The sequence below is a fragment of the Microcaecilia unicolor genome, chromosome 14, assembly GCF_901765095.1.
Source record: "Microcaecilia unicolor chromosome 14, aMicUni1.1, whole genome shotgun sequence".
NCBI lineage: Eukaryota > Metazoa > Chordata > Amphibia > Gymnophiona > Siphonopidae > Microcaecilia > Microcaecilia unicolor.
In genome coordinates, this window is record NC_044044.1 from 27,277,477 (window position 1) to 27,294,119 (window position 16,643).

At 44.6% G+C, this 16,643-nt stretch overlaps 1 protein-coding gene across 2 annotated transcripts in view; it reads right to left on the reverse strand.

Moving 5' to 3' along the window:
- The window catches only part of ADCY4 (adenylate cyclase 4), a 36,897-nt gene extending 21,869 nt beyond the window's left edge, over positions 1–15,028 (reverse strand). The window contains exons 1-6 of one of the 2 annotated variants that reach the window (XM_030187943.1): positions 14,910–15,028; positions 14,141–14,210; positions 5,263–5,378; positions 4,148–5,022; positions 2,932–3,129; positions 701–862 (exon numbers count right to left, since the gene is read on the reverse strand). In XM_030187943.1, the coding sequence (XP_030043803.1) occupies positions 701–862; positions 2,932–3,129; positions 4,148–4,336 (549 nt within the window). In that variant the 5' untranslated portion in view covers positions 4,337–5,022; positions 5,263–5,378; positions 14,141–14,210; positions 14,910–15,028. Of the gene's footprint in view, positions 1–700; positions 863–2,931; positions 3,130–4,147; positions 5,023–5,262; positions 5,379–14,140; positions 14,489–14,909 lie in introns of those variants that run through there. The other variant, XM_030187944.1, reaches the window with a different exon arrangement.
- Positions 15,029–16,643: the final 1,615 nt, after the last annotated feature.

The window sequence follows — 16,643 nt, forward strand, 5'->3', positions numbered from 1 at the left end:
CCCCCTTGCTATCATCTTTGAAGCAAAATCACCATTCTGCCTCTTCTATATATTAATTTAAACCGTCTAATGTTTGTTTTGTGAGTTCAACAATCTAATACCTTAAAAGCAAACTTGATATTTTCTCACACAGTCTCCTGGTTTAGAGGTAAAAAGACTTCAGATCCCCGGTGCACATTCACTTTCTTTTGAACAGCACCGCTCCGCTCAACCGCTGGTTTTTACATATTCCAGTGTGGTAACTGGCGGGAATCCTCATCAGTCAAACCTTCCTCTATTAGTTGCTGATATGCATTCAATATATATTCTGATATGCAATTTTGTAACACTTATCTTTTCTTTAAGAGCGTTTTTCTGGTAGGTTCGCTCTTTTTACAGCGAGCTCCTGTTTTGCTGCCGCTTCGTTAGGAGCCGAACCTCTATAAATCTTGCCCTCCTGTGGCGTTTCACCTAATGTATCTTCTTGCTTCCCTAGTGGTAGTTTGCTTTTCTACATATTGCAAAAGGAGATCTCCTAGATGGTGTGAATGATCCTTAAGTTTCTGCTGCCTTAAAATAACATCCAATTGATTATCAAAACCATTCTAGACCTCATCAAGACAGTAAAGGCGAGAGAAAGACAAACAGAATATGAAAGGCACAGAGGACAAATAAGAGAGCATGAAAGGAAAGAGATAAATGCTGAGATGTTTGTTCTCACCTGCAGGGCCAAATCTGCCTGAGAGGTGACCTCCCTGGACAGGTAAATGCTCAGGGTTATGATGTGAGAGGTTGATGAAAGTACCCCGGCAATAATGGCATTCCTAATGCTGATGGGCAACATGGTGTATCCCACGAAGATGATGAACAGGAAGAAATAAACCTTTAAGGGTGTAAAAAAAACATAAGAATTCATTACATGAACATATTTCCAAACCACTTCCCCCTTCCCTGAACGAACAGTCATCACAGTTGATCAAGGATTCTGCAAGCTGAGCTGTCATACTGTTACACAAGCACAGGAAACCCAGGAATGAATCATCTGAAAAGTCTGCTCTGTGCCTTTGAACAGGACCTTCCAGGAATCCTACAATCTAACTGGCTGATTGAAGCCATGTTAAAAAAATAAATAAAAAATTCACGGCTTGTGGTAGCTTTACAGGAGCAGAACTAGCTGGATTCTTCATCTTGCCTGCTTTTGGAGTCTACCGTTTCTTTTGTGCCATGGTGTATATTAAGTTTTACATTTTAGCATTATTTTGGAATGTTAAGTGCACACTTTTTACAGTGTCCTTATCCCCTGTTGATGTCTCCTTTCCAGAGTCCTGCTTTTGAGCTATCTCTGCTTCATTTGTGCTTTTTGAGGCTTCATCAGAAGAACTTTCAAAATCTTTATCAATGCTCAGGGCTTTTTTTGGAGGGGGTACTGAGTACCGGTACCTTTTCCATTGTCTGCTAAAATTGACCCATGGACCCTAAGTTTTAGTGAAAAAGCTCAGGCTTCACACACCAATTCTGTCTTGTCATAGATTCTGTGACTGGTTGCAGGGTGCCTGGCTGTTACGGGGTGGGTCCCCTCAGTGATCACCCCACTCCTGAAGGGTTTCCTAGCATTTGAGTACCGGCACCTTTTTTGTTAGAAAAAAACACACTGTCAACGCTAAGCTATGATTGTAATTGATTTTACTAGGCCATTGAATAATCTAACATTCTACAAAATTATGCCTAATGAGGTCTCTAGAACTCTCTGCTCAATCAATAGAGCAATGAAATGTTGAGATTTGTAGCCACAGATTTAGTCTACAAAATAGATTGTCTATCTTTGATCTAAGACAGAGATGTTCAACCTTTTTCGTTTTACAGCGCACTTACATGGCACTAAAATTGTTAAGGCACACCCCCACGCATAGTCCAGCATTTTACCTTCCCCCCTCCACCCACACATGGTCCAGTATTTTACCTTCTTCCCCGTCCCAACCACACAAACAGGCCAGCATCTCTCCCTCTTTTCCCCTCTCCAGTTAGTGACCAGGCATCTCCCCTTGTCTCTCTTGCCCCCCACCCCTCCTGTGTACTTTTAAAAAGTGCTCTTGTCTCTAGTGGTCAGCAGTAGCAAATAGTGATTCATACAGCTTGCTTGCGCCAACTCTGGAGCCTTCTCTGATGTAACTCCCTGCTTCCATATAGGCAGGAAGCTTCGGAGAGACGGCTCCGGGGTTGGTGCGGGCAGGCTGTATAAATCGCTTCCGCTGACCACTAGACACAAGAAAACTTTTAAAAGCTGTACTCAGAAGCCTCAGTTAAAATGGAGAAGCTTTAAAGAATAATGTATAATTTCTTAGCAGAGAAGGATTTACCTAATAACTTTTTTCCTTTAGTATAATTCTCCCCTTAGATTACCTGAAATCTTGGATCTCCCATTATGGACTTGAGTGTCTTATAATTTTGAAAATGTATAGACTTATGTGCTTTTTTGAGAGTATTTTCCTTTTATAATAGTTCCTAGTTATACGACACTTTCCTAAGCAAGATGTTTCTTGTAAATATTGTTTAAATGAATAAATAATAAATTAAAAAAAACAAAACCTGTACTCAGTTCCAGCACAAATTAAGCTGGATCTGCTAATAAATGATGCTCAACTCCCGCGGCACACGTGCAGACTAGCCGCAGCACACCAGTTGAACAACGCTGATATAAGAAAATTCCAGTAGGGGAGGAAAACAAGTGATGCATTCTATTCTTTGTCCACAAGATGGCGCCATTGCATCATTTGTGTCAGAATAACCCCTGCCAGCAAAACATTCCCCATTCTTAGCTGTAGTTCTAGGTTTAGGTTAATAAGATCTGGAAACTAAACTCCACAAAGAAGAAGGAGGCATCTGAGGGTGCTCAGATACATTTCACAGATGCTTTTGGATGTCCTTCACCTGCTGTCCCTGCCTCTCACTCACCTGGTCCCAGGGGGTCACGGGGCCACTGCAGAAGATGAAGACATAGCCCATGGTGACGAGGCAGCCCCAGATCACCAGTGAGAAGGCTTTCAGGCAGCGCTGGAAGACAGGTTCGATACAGACCAGGACAAAAATGACCAGGAAGACACCGAGAGCACAGAAGAGGGTGACCAGGAAGGGGCGGTGCTCTGAGAACAACTGTGACACAAAATACAGACAACTAAAATGCAATACTTATAACAGGAGATGTGAAATCGTCTCAGAGAAGCCCCCCCCCCCCCCCCCGTGCTCTTTCCTGGCTCTTATCAGGAAGCCAAAGGTCAATCAAACAGTGGAGTCAATGGATAAAAATGTAAACCAGACGATTCTTTATTTGACTCAGCAACTTTAAATGAGGGTAAACCCGACACAGCTGTGTTTCGGCATACAAATATGCCTGCATCAGGGGGGAATGTCTCCTTTGTATAAAAACTGCAAGTGTTGAAAAGACAAGTCAAAAGCACTGGTTCTATGTTCGATAATACACTTGAGAACAACTTCAGTGAAGCTCAGCGAGCAACACTCCTAAAAGGACGTAAAACTCAAGAGTGCCTCGCTGGAAAGTCAAACCAGCGAGATGCTCTAACGTTCTTTTAGGATTCCTTTCCAGAGTCCAATAAAGAATCATCTGGTTCCATTTTTATCCATTAACTCCACTTTTTGATTGACCTTTTGCTTTGCTCCTTTCCTGGAAGTTCTTTCCCTTCTCCTCCTGGTTGCTCTTATCAGGAAGCCTCTTACCGTTGCCCCTGCAATTCAAATCAGGGGGTTGTTTATGTATGGTCTCTCACTTCACTCTGTTCTCTGTCTGGTTTCACATCAAGAAATTATCAACACAAATCTCTCTTTTCCTCACTTTTTCTCTTGTCTATCTAGCTATTAGGAAGCCACCATGCACTAGTCCCTGACATTTTTCTCCATTGTCTTGCATAGACCTGCCCTGCTTGAAATTCTTTCAGTGTCCACTAGGTTTCGCTGTAAGAGCAGTGCTCAACCCTCTCTCCACTAGACAGCTGTAAGCATTAATTCATCACTGCTTCCAGTAGAGTGCAATCCAGGCAGCTCATACAGCCAAAGCACCTCACAAGGCAACATTCTCAGCTTGTGCTGGGAATGGAACCCAGGAGCTTCAGAAACACCGGTTTGGGTACGCAGCATCGCCTAGCTGCGCACTTACCCGCCCGCTGGCAAAGAACACCACGATGATGGCAATGCATAGTCCCAGGAGAATGACCAGAAGCAGCAGCAGGATGAGCGGATACTGCTGGCTGAGACAGTAGGAAGTTTCATAGAACAGGTCCTCCTTCTCGCCCGAACCCACCACCTTCTTCTGCTTTCGGAAGAAAGGTCTTTGTCGAACAGGCATCTGGATGCCCTCCCACCTCGCCGCTTGATTTCCCGAGCAAGAAGCAAAAAAAAAACTTGGAAATATATTTCCAAAGTGAAGGATTTCAATATGTTATAAGCGAGTCTTTCCCCAGCCCTAGAGCTGGAACACTTGCAGCTACGATAGTCACCCTCTTCAGGAGGTAGGAACCAATTGTTCAATCAATAAAAGCTTTATATCCAGGGGAAAATGATTTCAGCATCTATACGTGACAACTATATGTGTCCATCAAGGGTTCGAGTTAGTTCTTCTGAAGATAGGATGGTTGCCTCTTCAGGTGGGGACTAATTGTTTAACTGGAAAGGGTTTTACATTTCAGGGGAATCATTTTCACGTCACACACTGTGTTACAACCAAATGTGCCCCATCCAGCGTTTGACCTGGATTTCCTGAAGCTAGGATGGTCACCTCTTCAAATATGAGCCAACTGCTGAACGCAAGCTTTAGTTTCGAGGATGGAAAGGGGTCAGGGGATCAGTACAACACAGTGTGTCCCCCACCAAACGTCTTCCCCCTCTGCCTGTGGCAGGGTTAATTGTCTTCTGGGAGAGGACAAAACAAGGCCCATGATGGGTTCTTTAAAACGAGGCACATCTCACAGTCCTTCCTCATTCCAGGTGGGGACAGTCTGTATGCGCCTCTCCTCCAGAGGACGTAGAGAGTATCTGTAACAGAAAAATGATTAAATCAAGTCCATCATCTGCAGAATTGTAGCATGCACATAGATAGATAGAGATTTACATACTAACCAGTGGATAACTTAGACTGCTACAAACTATCTCAGAGTTTACAACCAACCAGTGCAAGTTGGTTTCTGTAACATACAGGAAAGGAAAACATTTTTTTAAAAGATAGAGCAATCTCTGCCTAATTATTTGTTTATCAGTTTGGCGATTTGATCTTACCTAGAGAGATTACAAAAATCTTGTCATGCAAGGTTCCACGTTAGGAGTCACGGACCAAGAAAGGGATCTAGGTGTCGTCGTTGATGATACGTTGAAACCTTCTGCTCAGTGTGCTGCTGCGGTTAAGAAAGCAAACAGAATGTTAGGTATGATTAGGAAAGGAATGGAAAACAAAAATGAGGATGTTATAATGCCTTTGTGTCACTCCATGGTGCGACCACACCTCGAGTATTGTGTTCAATTCTGGTTGCCATATCTCAAAAAAGATATAGTGGAATTAGAAAAGGTGCAGAGAAGGGCGACGAAAATGATAAAGGGGATGGGACGACTTCCCTATGAGGAAAGGCTAAAGCGGCTTGGGCTCTTCAGCTTGGAGAAAAGGCAGCTCAGGGGAGATATGATAGAGGTCTATAAAATAATGAGTGGAGTTGAACGGGTAGATGTGAAGTGTCTGTTCACGCTTTCCAAAAATACTAGGACTAGGGGGCACGCGATTAAGCTACAATGTAGTAAATTTAAAACGAATTGGAGAACATTTTTCTTCACTCAATGTGTAATTAAACTCTGGAATTCATTGCCAGAGAATGTGGTAAAGGCGGTTAGCTTAGCAGAGTTTTAAAAAGGTTTGGATGGCTTCCTAAAGGAAAAGTCCATAGACCGTTATTAAATGGACTTGGGGAAAATCCACTATTTCTGGGATAAGCAGTATAAAATGTTTTGTACATTTTTGGGATCTTGCCGGGTATTTGTGACCTGGATTGGCCACTGTTGGAAACAGGATACTGGGCTCGATGGACCTTTGGTCTTTCCCAGTATGGCAATACTTATGTACTTATGTAAGATAAATATGATGGGTTGTCGGGGGAGGGGGGTTTGGGATGGAAATGAAATTTGTTAAAACTATTGAACAACACATGTTTTTGTTTGAATTCATGTATCTTTATTCATTTGTTCAATAAAAATTGTTTACAGTTAAAAAGATAGAGCAGAAAAGATGACATCATAACCAGGGTCTACACAATGACAGAGAATCAGAAGAGTTAGGGGCTCTCTCGTGCTCATCACCAGCCATAACATTTCTCTAGCTGCAAAACTCTACTAAGTGCCCCTGCTCTCCTGTCCTGGCACCTCAGAGATTAACAATGGGAAATGCGACAGCTAGAAGCTACCCATACCTACTCCTACCCAGCACCTACATCCCGGGTCTCCCTTCCAGAGAAAGTAAACCAAGCTTCTCTAGAATAATTCAGCCACCCATTTACTAACACGGTCCAGGGAAACTGAGCAGAGCACATGGCTAGTTAGCTAGTCTGAAAGGATTAGATTGGGCCTTTAAACCAGTGTCACTGCATTAAGGTGATAAACGTCAGATTGATGGGTTTAAGGTTCACTGGATGCACTCATAAAGCTTCAAATCGATGATTAACACATTTTATCTTGTCCGCTTGATGTCATAAAGCTGAAATTGAGTCGGTTTATATCTGTTTACTTTCTTTTCCATTAAAGTATAAATGTGAAGTGCACTTTGGAACATTTTACCAGGAGGCTCCTTAAATAACTAGGTTTGACAGCAACTGTAAGAATAATTTAAAAGAAGCCTTACTTCCAAGACAACTGAAGCACGAGGAAGTCCTGGGCTGGACATCAGCTCTTTCTTCCTAATTCACCAGGAACAAACAGTGGGAGAGGCAGCGCAGGAGACCTAATGGAGAGGAGCTGTCATGATGGGGTTTGACAGGCGATGGAAAAGGCACTTACGAAATGCTTGTGACTGGGGCAGTGGGAACCATTCTCATGTATTCTGTGTGAATTTGCTCCTGGTGATCCACGTGTATCATCTGATGGTGATCTCATACCTTTGACCAACAGAAGAGTTTTCCCAACTGCCTGTGCTCCCTCTTACTGCTTTTAACCAGTAGAAGAGCTCTCCCAGTTGCCTGTTCTCCTTCGTAGAGCTTTTAACCAATAGAAGAGCTCTCCCAGTTGCCTGTTCTCCTTCGTAGAGCCTTTAACCAATAGAAGAGCTCTTCCAGTTGCCTGTTCTCTTTCTTAGAGCCTTAAACCAATAGAAGAGCTCTTCCAGTTGGCCGTTCTCCTTCTTATAGCCTTTGATCAATAGAAGAGCTCTCCCAGTTGCCTGTGCTCCCTCTTACAGCCTTTGATCAATAGAAAAGCTCTCCCAGTTGCTCATGCTACCTCTTAGAGCCTTTAACCAATAGAAGAGCTCTCCCAGTTGCCTGTGCTCCCTCTTACAGCCTTTGATCAATAGAAAAGCTCTCCCAGTTGCTCATGCTACCTCTTAGAGCCTTTAACCAATAGAAGAGCTCTCCCAGTTGCCTGTGCTCCCTCTTACGGCTTTTAACCAATAGAAGAGCTCTCTCAGTTGCCTGTTCTCCTTCGTAGAGCCTTTAACCAATAGAAGAGCTCTTCCAGTTGCCCGTGCTCCCTCTTACAGCCTTTGATCAATAGAAGAGCTCTCCCAGTTGCCCGGTCTCCTTCTTATAGCCTTTGATCAATAGAAGAGCTCTCCCAGTTGCCCGTGCTACCTCTTACAGCCTTTGATCAATAGAAAAGCTCTCCCAGTTGCTCATGCTACCTCTTACAGCCTTTGATCAATAGAAAAGCTCTCCCAGTTGCTCATGCTACCTCTTAGAGCCTTTAACCAATAGAAGAGCTCTCCCAGTTGCCTGTGCTCCCTCTTACGGCTTTTAACCAATAGAAGAGCTCTCTCAGTTGCCTGTTCTCCTTCGTAGAGCCTTTAACCAATAGAAGAGCTCTTCCAGTTGCCCGTGCTACCTCTTACAGCTTTTAAGCAATAGAAGAGCTCTCCCAGTTGCCCGTGCTACTTCTTACAGCCTTTAACCAACAGAAGAGCTCTCCGAACTGCCTGTGCTCTCTCTTACAGTCTTTGACCAATAGAAGAGATTTCCAACTGCTTGTGCACCCTCCCATGGCCTCTGAGGAATAGAAGGTGTCTGTGCTCTTTTCCAGCAGCTTCTGCCTCCCACACATGGTCCAAAGTTCAAGCCTGTCTGGACATTTGTCCCTTAGTTTCTCTGTTTCCTGTCCTGTGAAATTCTTGGCATTCCTTTCTGCTTTCCTTATGTTTTATCATGCTAACTGCTTTGTTGTACCTGACTGGAAAAGTGGTATAGTACATTTTAATGAAGAACCATATCAGCCAGGGATGTCATTGTTGCTAAGCTGTCCTTTGCCGAGAAAATGCATACAGAGCACTTGGGAGGGCATTTGATAACAAGGAGACCATGTATAGGCTCCTCTAGTGATCACACATCACCCTCCTGTGCTCTATGTACATTCAATGTTCCCTTGAATCAGCTCGAAACTGTGCAGAAGTCTTCCATCAGCGTTCCTGCCAGTGGGGAGGTAGTGCTTTAATATCACACTTTGAATCGTGAGCTGCTTTGAAGGAACGCTCTGTGCATTTCTCTCTGTAAAAGGTCAGCTTAGTACTAGTGACATCATTGGCCATTAGACAGGTGCGAAGAAAATTAATTTGAAAGAAAGCTGCAGGGTTAGACTTTGGGTCATGTGTTTCTGGGTATTGCGAAGATACGACTTAAAGAACTTCAGTTTATTCAGAGCTTGGCAGCAAGGATGATTGGCTCAATGTGGCTTACATTATGTCGTGATGGCGATCGCCATTTCCGGGTACAGGATTACAAAATGGTATTACATTGAGGTGCATACATACATGGTTAAGAAGAGTGCATTGTGGTATTGCATAGTGGTTTCTGAGTGACCTCCTTTTCCGGGTACAAAATTGCAACTGGTTTTGCATTAAGATGCATACATACATGGTACAGAGGAATACATTATGGCCACTACTCCATCCTCATCCTCGATCTATCCGCCGCTTTTGACACTGTCAATCATGATTTACTTCTTGCCACACTGTCCTCATTTGGGTTCCAGGGCTCTGTCCTCTCCTGGTTCTCCTCCTATCTCTCCCACTGCACCTTCAGAGTTCACTCTCATGGATCCTCCTCCACCCCCATCCCGCTATCTGTTGGTGTTTCCCAGGGATCTGTCCTTGGACCCCTTCTCTTCTCAATCTACACCTCCTCCCTGGGCTCCCTGATCTCATCTCATGGTTTCCAGTATCATCTGTATGCTGATGACACCCAACTGTATCTCTCCACACCAGACATCACCGCGGAGACCCAGGCAAAGGTATCGGCCTGCTTATCCGACATTGCTGCCTGGATGTCCAACCGCCACCTGAAACTGAACATGTCCAAGACCGAACTCATCATCTTTCCACCAAAACCCACTTCTCCTCTTCCTCCACTTTCTATCTCAGTTGATAACACCCTCATCCTCCCCGTCTCATCTGCCCGCAACCTTGGAGTCATCTTTGACTCCTCCCTCTCCTTCTCTGCACATATCCAGCAGATAGCCAAGACCTGTCGCTTCTTCCTCTTTAACATCAGCAAAATTCGCCCTTTCCTCTCTGAACACACCACCCGAACTCTCGTCCACGCTCTCATTACCTCTCGCCTTGACTACTGCAACTTACTCCTCACCGGCCTCCCACTTAGCCATCTATCCCCCCTTCAATCTGTTCAGAACTCTGCTGCACGTCTTATATTCCGCCAGAACCGATATACTCATATCACCCCTCTTCTCAGGTCACTTCACTGGCTTCCAATCCGATACCGCATTCAGTTCGAGCTTCTCCTTCTTACCTACAAATGTACTCAGTCTGCTGCCCCTCACTACCTCTCCACCCTCATCTCCCCTTATGTTCCCACCCGAAACCTCCGTTCACAGGACAAATCCCTCCTCTCAGTACCCTTCTCCACCACCGCCAACTCCAGGCTCCGCTCATTCTGCCTCACCTCACCCTATGCTTGGAACAACCTTCCCGAGTCCTTACGCCAAGCCCCCTCCCTGCCCATCTTCAAGTCTTTGCTTAAAGCCCACCTCTTCAATGCTGCGTTCGGCACCTAACTCTTACCGTTCAGGAAATCCAGACTGCCCCAATTTGACTGCCCCTATCGGACTGACTGTTCACTTGTCTTTTAGATTGTAAGCTCTTTGAGCAGGGACTGTCTCTCTATGTTAAATTGTACAGCACTGCGTAACCCTAGTAGCGCTTTAGAAATGTTAAATAGTAGTAGTAGTATTGCATGGAGGTTTCTGAGTGATAGTGAGTTGTAACATAGGTTAGTTCATCGACTATAGAGTTATCATTTTCAACTTAGGAAATGGAAGTGGTAGTACGTATTGTGTAGCTTTCATTAATAGCAGTGAGGTTAAACAGTCAAAAGCGACAAGAGTTCGGTTTTGTCTCGTTCGTGTAGAGTCTATTTATTTTGTATATAGGATGGATCGTTATGGTATGCCTTCTTGAACAGGGCAGTTTTCAGTAGTCTACGGAAGATTGTTAGGTCTTGTATTGTTTTTATGGCCTTCGGCAATGCGTTCCGTAGTTGCGTGCATATGTAGGAGAAGCTGGACGCGTAGGTGGATGATAACTGGTGGTAGTTGATATGAACATGTAACACCAAAGTTAAAACAACTGCATTGCTTACCAGTGGCGTTTCGGATACAATACGAGGTTTTGATTCAAATATACCAATGTTTATTTTCATTAGTACCTTGGTACATGAAACAGTTCGTTCAGTTTGATAAATCACCACCACAATTGAGATCAGAAATGGAAAGGAAGGCACTTGTACTAGATCTGAATAAAATACATTATGTAGAGACATCTCAGCAAGCTCATTTTCGATTGCTGGACGGCTATTGTGGAATAGTTTACCTGGATATGTAAGATGGGTTTTTTTTTTTTTTTTTTACTTCATTACAATAATTTAAGAAGGTATCGAAGACTTATCTTTTGGTTCAGGCATTCTCTGATATGTAGCCTCTAGGCTTGGACAGTCAGATTGTGCAGGTTTTCTTTTCATATATAATCCTCAAGCTTCCGCGCTTAAAATGTACATTGTATAAATCTCTGGGTGGGATTAGTAAGAGATACATTTTTGTGATAGCTTTGTCTTTTGTTTGGTATTTTTCTGTATGTTTTTTATTTATTTATTAAGGTTTTGCTCACACCTTTTTCTGTAGTAGCTCAAGGTGAGTCACGTTCATGTACACTGGATATTTCTCTGTCTCAGGAGGGATCACAATCTAAGTTTGTACCTGAGGCAATGGAGGGTTAAGATCACAAGGAGCAGCGGTGGGATTTGAACCGGCCACCTCTGGATTGCAAGACCGGTGCACTAACCACTAGGCCACTCCTCCACTCCACTGAATGCTGCTTGGTTTCAGGTGGGGTGGGGGGGGGCGTATAAGGTTTTAAATAAATAAATGTGTGGGAGGCAGGAGTCAGAAGAAAGGCACACAGGCAGCAGGAGCACTCTAATTGGTCAGAGGCCAGGGAAGGAGCACAGGCAGCTGGGAGAGTGCTGTTATTGGTCAGGGGCCCGGGAGGGAGCACAGGCAGTTGAAAGAGTGCTCTTATTGGTCAGAGGCCAGGGAAGGAGCTCAGGCAGCTGGAAGAGTGCTCTTATTGGTCAGGGGCCCGGGAGGGAGCACAGGCAGCTGGAAAAGCTCTCCCATTGGTTAGAGACCAGGAAGGGAGCAAAGGCAGTTGGCAGAACACTCTTATTGGTCAGAGGCTATAAGAGGGAGCAGAGACACCTGGAAAAGCTGTCCCATTGGTCAGAGACCAGGGAGGACTCACAGGCAGCTTTGAGAGGCTCTTATTGGTCAAAGGCTATAAGAGGGAGCACAGGCTGCTAAAAAAGCTCTCCCATTGGTCAGAGACTAGGGAGGAAGCACCGGCAGTTGAAAAACTCCTAGTGGTCAGAAGCTGTGGGTGGGAATGCAGGCAGATGAAAGAGCTCTTCTGTTGGTCAGTAGGACCATCATAAAGCCAGAGGGCACCATGTCCTGGTCATAGAAGCTCCAGCACATTACATGTGACTTTACTTCCACTGCTGAGGCGATGGTGGTATGATGTGCTGGTGTCACCCTAACTTTGTGTCCCGGGTTGGCACTTCTCTTTCCCACCCTTGCCAACCACCCCTAAAAATATTTCTCACTCACTACCATTAGCCTACTCAGACCACTTGTCTTCTCCTCTGCCAGGTCAAATTCTGGTCCCAGGGCCAAGTTATGGAACCCTCCTCCTGCCCCTTTTTCTGGCAGGGGAATATGGCAGAGCTCATGGTGGAGGGCTCAGAGACATGGGGGGGGGAGGGGGGAGTTGTGGCCTGACCTTGCTATGCTGACCTCCAAGTGTTAAATCTCCAGGCATGTCCAGACTTTTTCAAGACATTCTGAAAGCACCTCAGCAGCTCCCCACCCCCCAAAGGATTTGTGAACATTCCTGGGGGATTAAATTCTTTTTCCAGGTTTAATGAATTCTTTGCAGAGCAGCTTGATCAAGTGATGAGTATAGAAGCAGTAAATCTGAACAGAAAATTTTTTTCCCCAGACAAAGCCTGATGGACGGTGAAAAGCTAAGTTGAGCTTTGTGCTTTCATTTTTCTGCCGCACGATTATTAGAATGGCAATTTTGATTCAAGCATTTTTAACAAAAGTGGTATTTTTGAAGATTTAAAGAATACAATTATTGAAAATAGAGGGGGGGGGGGGTTGGCTGATGATTGGACTTAGTCATAAGGTGCTGCAACTCTTGAGTGTGGTGATGATGTCACAATGTTCCCTTCTCCGCTACTGCCAACTCCAGACTTCGCGCCTTCTGTCTCGCTGCACCCTACGCCTGGAATAAACTTCCTGAGCCCCTACGTCTTGCCCCATCCTTGGCCACCTTTAAATCTAGACTGAAAGCCCACCTCTTTAACATTGCTTTTGACTCGTAACCACTCGCCTCCGCCTACCCTCCTCTCCTCCTTCCTGAACACATTAATTGATTTGATTTGCTTACTTTATTTCTTGTCTATTAGATTGTAAGCTCTTTGAGCAGGGACTGTCTTTCTTCTATGTTTGTGCAGCGCTGCGTACGCCTTGTTGCGCTATAGAAATGCTAAATAGTAGTAGTAGTAATGACACTGTATTATGCTGTACCTCAGGCTGTAAGAATGGTCAGTGATGTCACAAAGATGTTCTGATACTGTAACCGAAGATATAAGAATGCTGAATGCCTGATGACATCACAAAGGCACTGTGCTATTAAGCAAAGCTGTAACAATGCTCAATGACATCATAAAGGTGCTGTAAAAATGCCGTGTCGTATTTTAAAGGCACTGTTCTAGGCTTTAAGTGACCTTGTGTTGCACCCGGGCTGGTTCTAGTCATTGCATTTCAGCCAAACTTTTCCATCTATATTTTTCCATGAGCTAAATTTAGTGCTTCCAGCAGGTGTAGCCTCACGTCATGTATATCTGAAGCTCAGCGGGCTCTGAATTTCTTGAAACAACAAGTCTCTTATGAAAATGATGAAAGTGCCTTTTGCAGCACCACGAGGAGGAGAGGAGAGCAAACCCAAAGAGAGCCATCCCCAGACATTCAGCCTCCACTCCTTCTGAGGGCAGAGAAATTCCTACAGCCGTGAAGGAGAAGCAGATAGGCACATGCAAAGCAGCAACATCGACACACAAAGATACACACAAACTGGCTTGCTAACAACCACAGGCGGAGACACACCTCTTTGTGCATATACACACAGAGACACATCTATACATACACGTACACTAACACATAGGGACACAGGTAAGACACACATTCGTGCACATAAATGGACTCCCACAATGACAGGGCCACATATCTGTACACACATACACAGACACGACAAAGACCCACACCCATGTACAGACAGACAGACATACCTGTACACACAGACTCTGACGGATTGAGTGAGTTCTTGGTAATCTCTTCTTACCTTTCCCAGGTGAGAGCTCCAACTTTAGTTCTGGGTGTTTTGAGTTTTGTCCCCTCCTCTCTCTGTTTTCCTGTGGAGACAAGTAGACCATCTCTGAGTCCCTGCTGCCTGCAAACTCCAGGGCTGTCTCTGGCTCAGTCCCTCTGTCTCTCTCAGGCTGCAAGTTGAAACGTCTCCAGCACAACTTCCAGCCCCTTCTTCCCTCTGTCTGATCCTGCCTCCCTCGCCTTCTTTGATCTAATTATGGAGGCACTGATGTGTTTCCCCTTTGCAAGCCTCCACAGGTAATTAACTCCCACTAATCACTTTCCTTTCCGAGCTGGTCATAAGTAATGCCCTGTCTCAACCTGACTCTGCCAGTGCAGCTTACGCCCAGGGACAATCCACAGCCAAACCCTTCAAAATCCTTCCTTGAGGGCTGAATCTGTCAATGCAACCCACCCCTGCCCTGGAACCTACCCTTTTATTCCAGTACTGAGATCCTCACACACATACACATAACTCTTCCAATACCCCCATTCCTGCCTGGCAGCACACCCTGCTGCTCTAACACCGAAAACCTTATGTACAACGCTGCCAATGCACCCTATTCCTGTCTTACCACACTTCTGCTATTCCATTACTAAGACCCACCCCAATTCTATCCTGCTGCACACCTGTGCAACTCCAGTATGGAAACACAGATAGAGCTCTGCCAATGCACCTCACCCCTATTCCAAAACTAACATCCCCCTGCCCCCCCCCCCCCCCCAGAGTTCTGCTAATTCACCTCAGTCCTGCTCAGCCGCACACCTCCTCTCAAGCTACAATTCAGACCATAGTTGCCAATTAAATGTGCCAGGGGAGATAGGATTTTCTGAGGGATGGGGGGAGAGAGCTGGAGTGCTGATGCAGGACTCTGTGGGAGGCGGTTCTTGGCATAAGAGACCTTCCAGCTATTTCATAGTTGGCTTAAGAAATTCTGTCACTTTTCCCTCCTCACAGGAAACAGGAGCTCCACTCCCCTGATGTAAAGGAATGCCCGGGGAGTGTGGGGGGGTAGTAGTCTGGTAAGCACTACTGGGTTGTGAATCTGGAGACCACCCTCCCCTGGCAATCCCACTTCCTCCCCTCCTTTTCCCCCTACTCTTTAACACACCCCTATGCTGGAATTCCTATTGTAAAGGCTTCAGAGAGTTGATATGTCATTTGTCCCATGTAATGTGTGCGGATTTGGAAGATTATATAAAGTGTCTCCCCCCCCCCCCCCCCCCCCCCACTGTGTAAGAATGACACTTACGGGTGTGGCTTCTCTCCGGCTCTGCCTGGGTTTATTGATTTACGCTTTTCCATTCGGTTACTGCAGAGTGGCAATGAAAGAGGAAGCATGAGCTGAAAGTAAATAGAGCAAACTCATTCCATCAGCAATTTGGACCCCTATGAAAAAAATGGAAAGTGTTGGCATTGTACCAAATTGGAAGGTACTACATTAACCCATATGATATATTTATGTGCAGTGATTAAGTTGTTCTGGATACAGATTTGGAAATCCATCCACGCTATGTTTCACTGTCAAATCAAACTCTCAAGTGATAGAATAATTTTACGTTCAGCGCATCCTCAGTTAGAGGTACAGGAATCGGATCTCAAGCTTTTTGGTATTTTAATCTCCGCTGCCCTGCAGATGATTCTAGGCAACTGGAAAAATTCTGGTGGAACACTGTATGTATGATATCAAAATTTGACTGAAAATCTGCTGAAAACCCCCCCCAAATAACCGACAGACCATTCTTTGGACATGGAAACCTTTGGATACGTATTTAAAACAAGATTTGTAATCACATTGACATTCTATGTTTGGCCATATAAAGGCCAAGGCAACCAGTGTCTTATATCTATTCATACCCTTTGATATTCACAGAAAACGAAAAGATTATTATGTCTCTATATAGCTTCTCCCTTCCTTGTTATTATTTTTAAATTTTAAAAAAATTTTAAAATTTTTTTTAAATTTTTTTAAATTAAAAATGTTTTTTTAGTATTGTTTTTTTTCCATAGTTGTTTTCATAGTTCTATTCATTTGAGCATGTAATATATTTATCTGATGGGAACATCATTTTGTTTACATGTTTTTGTTACTTAAAAAAAAAAATAAAAAAAGAAAGAAGCATGAGTGTTCTTTCTGTAGGTAATTTCAGGGTGTTGCTATCAGGGTAGCCCTGGATTTCTTTCCTCCCCCCCCCCCCGAGTGTCAGCTATGGATACAATGAGCCCACCAGGCTATGTTTTAGCCCAGTGCCTCTTGGTCATGGGGGGGGGGGGAGTTCTAGGATCCAGTGCAGCCAAAAAGACATAAAAAAAATCCAGCTAGAGCCCAGACTCTTATAACATAGGCAGGCTGCACACTCTCGCACCCCTCCCTCGCTTTTCCCCTCAAGCACACACAAACCAGGCATGAGACAGAATAAATGGCCACAGCTTTATTGACAACACATTAAACTGCCCCTAGGAAGCATCCGAGCCT